The 5,083-nt window shown below is 47.9% G+C and overlaps 2 protein-coding genes across 6 annotated transcripts in view; one reads left to right on the top strand and one right to left on the bottom strand.

The window, feature by feature from the left end:
* Positions 1-3,777, bottom strand: part of DRC8 (dynein regulatory complex subunit 8) — a 186,020-nt gene extending 182,243 nt beyond the window's left edge. For 3 of the 5 annotated variants that reach the window (XM_017870415.1, XM_017870417.1, XM_017870418.1), the window contains exon 1: positions 3,063-3,476. Coding sequence is in view for 4 of the 5 variants with exons in the window: in XM_017870417.1 (XP_017725906.1) it covers positions 3,063-3,087 (25 nt within the window). In the remaining variant the exon portion in view is untranslated. Of the gene's footprint in view, positions 1-3,062; positions 3,521-3,682 lie in introns of those variants that run through there. The other 2 variants (XM_017870412.1, XM_017870413.1) reach the window with 2 other exon arrangements.
* Positions 2,861-3,804, top strand: LOC108528553 (uncharacterized). The gene is given in 5 exon segments (XM_083287441.1): positions 2,861-3,180; positions 3,182-3,251; positions 3,254-3,382; positions 3,384-3,465; positions 3,468-3,804. Coding segments are annotated over 5 exon segments (816 nt in total). The 5' UTR covers positions 2,861-2,968; the 3' UTR covers positions 3,791-3,804.
* Positions 3,805-5,083: the final 1,279 nt, after the last annotated feature.

Raw genomic sequence — 5,083 nt, 5'->3', positions numbered from 1 at the left:
ACTATTGAAAACATGTGTATTTCTACAATGAGGTTTTTGTAGCTGTTCCTTAACGACATGCTAGTGAATACCGCGGCGCTGTGAAACAAAGCGTTTTGTGGAGCCACATGGAACAGAAGAATGTACCTTACTGGTAAAGCAGAGGGAAAAAGAGACCTAAAACGAGTTTTGTGTACTTTCAGGTATAGAATAAGTTTGAGGGAAATAGCTAGGAATGCTTTGGTTAAAACATAAGCTGTCTTCGACTAATTCAAATGTTCTGAATTTAACAAATATTTATTGATTACCTACCTACCATGTTCCAAGCACTCTGCACAACACTCAGTATTAACAGATCAGAAATGGTTCCAGACCTTTTGGAACTTACAGGGTAATGAACACATCCTTCAAAATTATCCTTTCTTTTGTGTGATTCCATGGTCATCAACTACAAATTCACACTACCCAAAGCTTAGTACCCATAAAACAGTATATTACATTACCAAAATCAGCCTGCGGGTCAATGTATATACCCCTATTTAAATTAATAAATCATTCAAGCTTGCACATCAGTCTTTTATGAGTTTAGTTGAGTGAATCCTCAAAACTTAATCAATTCTGATTAATTGGTTAATGTAATGTCTGAAAATTCAAAATACGGTAGCTGACAATCTAGTAATGGACTATTTCCATAAAAAGAGCTCATCACCAAAGTGAGTCTCTACTTAGCTTATCCTCTGACAAAATGCCTTTATTTCATAATACCCTTCAAACTGCAATTAGTTAATCCATAAAACTGTTAACAATAAATGACATATAGCATTTGAGTGCTTCTCGAACTTTGTTTTTTTTTGTTGTTGTTTTTTTTTGAGACGGAGTCTTACTCTATCGCCAGGCTGGAGTGCAGCGGCGCGATCTTGGCTCACTGCAGCCTCCGCCTCCCCAGTTCTCCTGTCTCCTGAAGCGATTCTCCTGTCTCAGCCTCCCGAGTAGCTGGGACTACAGGGCGTGCCACCACGCCCGGCCTTCTCGAACTTTAATGTACATACAAATCACCTACAGACATGTTAAAATGAAGACGGATTCACTAGGTCGGCGACAGCCCGTGATGTCCAGGCTGCTGTCCACGGACTACAAGGATACACACCTAGCACAGTGGTTGGAACCGAGACTACTCAGCCCAGTTAACTATTCCCTCCGATTTGTACATATCTCGTCTCCCTTACTGATCTCACCTTCCTTGGAAGCAAAGACAATGTCTTTTTCATCTTTGTATCTTTCAAAGTTCTAAGTAGAATGAATGCCTTATCTACATAATGGCATTAAATACATGTATTCTGAATGAATGGCATCCACCTTTTAATAGTGATTATTTCTTCTATGAGTTATCGACAGAATTGTTTCTCTGAATTTATTTTACATAGAAAATATTGTTCGAAAGCTGAAAATCAGGAAAACTCTCAATTTTTAAAAACCGATACTGTATTTGTACCATACTCCAGTGCGTTTTTTCTCATGCTGACCTAACTTTGTTTAAGAAAATAAATATCTATAATTACCTGCTAGTTTACCTCCTAATGGTTTTCCCTTTTTTTTTTTTTTTTTTTTGTGAAAAAAAAAAAACCCACCATTTTTTCAGGGAAAGTTTTAAAACTACCCTTTTCTTTGTATGCAAGGGCATCTTTGTAACGGTAATACCTATAAAACAATCCTGGCTTCTCAGATTAATATTATATAAAAATCACAGTATCCTTGTTATCAATAGGTAGACTGTTGGCACAGTTTCATGTGTCTTCGCCGATTTTCTGTGATCACCGGAACAAGTGACTAAATATCTCAGGGTTCGTTTCTTTCCAAATATTAGCTGTTAACCTGACCACACTTGGTTCTGTGCAGAGAAAAATGGTTTGAGAGGGTGTTTTGAGCACTCCAGAAAGAAAACAAAGGAGGAATATTTTCACTTCCTGTTTACCTTTACTGTTTTATGGCTTTCTGGATATTTTTGGGCGACTTTGCCAACTAGCAAACACAATTATTTTTGAGTACCTAAGGGCGCGGTAACCAAGGATCGGGTTTTGATCGCACCACTAATCACACCATGAATTGAAAACATGAAAGGTCTCGCAAATAAACGCAACCACTTTTTGGTGTCTCCGCACAGGCAACACATCGATGCCTCTGATCTGGCGACCTTAAGCCTCGAAGCGCAGTCCCGCCTCTGCAGGCGGCCACCGCGCGGGGCTGGGTGGTCCCCCGGGGACCGCGAGCGGTTCCAAAGTCTCTGCCAGATTTTGGTTTTCATCTTTATTAAAATTGCTGTTTGGGTGTGTGTCTTTTTTTTCTTTTTTTAAGACAAGACCCCAGGCCAGTTGCGCGACGCAAGCCGGCCGCGGGGCAGGCATTTTGGAGCACCGGGAAGCTCAGGGGCAGCGGCTGTGACCTCCAGACCGTCCTCCTGCGTCCTCATTAAGGAGGCAAAATGGTGGCCGCGAACGCCATCAGGCTGCGCCAGGGCGGGGTTTCGGCGCCAACACAGAGGATCCCGCCAGATTCTGGCGGCCAGAACTCCTCCTCACCCAGGCCACCCCCCGGGGCCCACCGCCTGGACAGCTACGGGCGTGGCGCCTGCGGCACCGAGACCCCCGGCGAGGGTGTGGAGGCGGCGACGACTTCCCCGCGACAGTGAACAACGACGCCATTATCAGCACCCCCTGCCGGCGCCTCCGGCGCAGCCCGCGCAGGAGCCGAGGCCCGGCCTCCGAGAGATGGGGAAGGAGGACGCGGCGGGAGGAGAGGAAGAGAGGGAAGAGGGCGGGAGGAGGGGAGAGAGAACAGGGCGGGAGGAGGGAGAAGGCGGGAGGAGGGGAGAGAGGCGGGGCAGGGCGGGGCGGCAGGTCGGGCGGGCTGCGGGGACGGGGCAGGGCGGCTGCTGCTGCTGCGGGGTGGCCCCCTCCTCAGGCCACCCTCTCCCTGCGGGTGGGGACTCCAGATGGACCAGGGCCTACCCCACCCGGCGCTTCCCCATGCCACCCGGTGTCGCGGCGGGCGGCGAGGGCAGCGGCTCCCCGTCGCCCCTACCTTACCTTCCCTGTCTTTCTCGTCCGCCATCTTGCTGCGGAGCCGGTCGCCTGGGAGATGCCTAACGATAACCTCGGCCGCGGTGTCCCGGCCTGCTCAGCGCCCCGCGGCGAGCCTGGCCTGGAGGAGGGGCCGCTCCGAATTCTGGGGGAGGAAGACCCTTGGGCGGGGCGGGGCGGGGAGAAGGCTCCGAGCGCGCGCCCCGTCCCCGCTTCCCGCCACGACCCTCGCGCTGGGGGAAGACTAGCAGCCGCGTCTGCCACCCGGCCCCCAACCTTGTCCCTCTAGACCCGAGGCCGGAGCCCGACTAGTCCCGGGCCTAGCAGTGTTACTTCATCACACGGTCGCCAGCGCCTCCTTTCCATTATTTCTCATCCATTTGGGGACAGCACGCGCGCGCACACACCCCTCTCCCCTCCTGTCCTGTTTGTGCGACGTGGCGTTGCTCGATTTTTGTTGTGAACTGCAGATTTTGAAAAGCGCCGGAGAGCTAGGTGAAGAGCTGGGCTCCCGAGGGGGTGACAGAACCAGCCCGCGGCCCAGCCTCCTCTTCCCGCTTCCCATCGGCCCAGCTGCTGCAGAACGGCCGCGCCTGCCCTCCGGGTTTCTCCCGTCCAGTCCTCACCGTCCTTTCCCAGAGAAAGCAGCAGCACAGCCTATGACAGCTAAGCTAAAACGGAAAAACTGGGCCGGGCGCAAGAGGAAACCAGAGCCATTCGACTATTATTACTAGAGGAGAGGAATAGCTGTAGAAAAACATGCGCAAAATAGGCACAAACATTGCGTCGTCAAGGCTGCAATGTCTCATACAAAATAGAAGGTTCTCATAGCAACAAAAACGTGCCCATGTTGTGCTCAGTGTTAACATGCGTTAAAATGTTCTTAGTTGTGAAATTTGACATGACCGCTGGTTAAAGTTACAATGGAAGTTTTAAATCCTGCTTTCCGGAAACTTTGCAGCCATAGCACGAGATTAAATTTTTCTTATTTTCAGAATAAGTTTACTGGAATATAGTAAAGCTCTTTTTATAAAGAGCTTTGAATAAAATACCTAACGATGTGGTTCAAACGAACACCTATTTTCAAAACTAATCTTAAATTGTATTTCAGTGCATATGTTATGTAAAAGCAATTTATAAACTAAATTTTAAGAGCCTTCAAAATACAAAGTACTCGTATTTAATGACTTAACAGTTTTAATGCTTTTATTCTGTTTCTATAATCTCTCAGGAAATCCTGACTATATTTTTATTAAAATAACTTTGTCTGTAGAAGATACCCATTTGGTGCTGTGATCAGCATTCTACCTGAAATTGAATACAAAATGGCTCATGTTAGAAGATACTTAAAACGAATACAATCTTGTACAGTAAATTTTTAACACCCCAAAATAACGAAAAGTAATTATTAGCATTCATTTATATCTACATCTCAGTCAATATGATCTAAATATTTGTGTTTAAAGACTCCCCCTCTCCATATAGATAATGAAGGGCTTTGAAATAAGTGTAGGAAACCCTAAGTTTGGTCTCAGGCTTGCCATTCATTCACTAGGCTTTTTCGTCTGCTGTTCACAGTTTCCTTTTTCTGGAATGTCTTTCCCTGCTCTCTCCCCCGCCATCATTTCAGCTTCCCACAGACACACATTTGTCCCCTCCTGGTTGTCATGCAGGATGACCATCTTTGTTTTTGTTTTTGTCTTTTGTTTTTCGAGACAGGATCTCGCTCTCTCCTCCGGGATGGAGTGCAGTGGTGCGATCTCTGCTCGCTGCAGCTTCCGCCTCCCGGTCTCAAGTGACCCTCCCGCCTCAACCTCCCAAGTAGCTGGGAGGAGAGGCTCGCGCCACCATGTCTGGCTAGTTTTTGTATTTTTTGTACAGACAGGGTTTCCCCCTGTTGCCCAGGCTGCTCTCAGACTCCTGAGCTCAAGCGATCTGCCGCCTGCCTCGGCCTCCCAAAGTTCTGGGATTACAGGTGTGAGCCACCGTGCCTGGCCAGGATGACCTTCTCGAAGTCACCTACTCAT

This window comes from Rhinopithecus bieti, unplaced genomic scaffold, assembly GCF_001698545.2.
Source record: "Rhinopithecus bieti isolate Rb0 unplaced genomic scaffold, ASM169854v2 scaffold_5132, whole genome shotgun sequence".
Taxonomy (NCBI): Eukaryota; Metazoa; Chordata; class Mammalia; order Primates; family Cercopithecidae; genus Rhinopithecus; species Rhinopithecus bieti.
The sequence above is the reverse complement of the archived record's forward strand: the minus strand, read 5'-3'. Positions and strand labels throughout refer to the sequence as shown.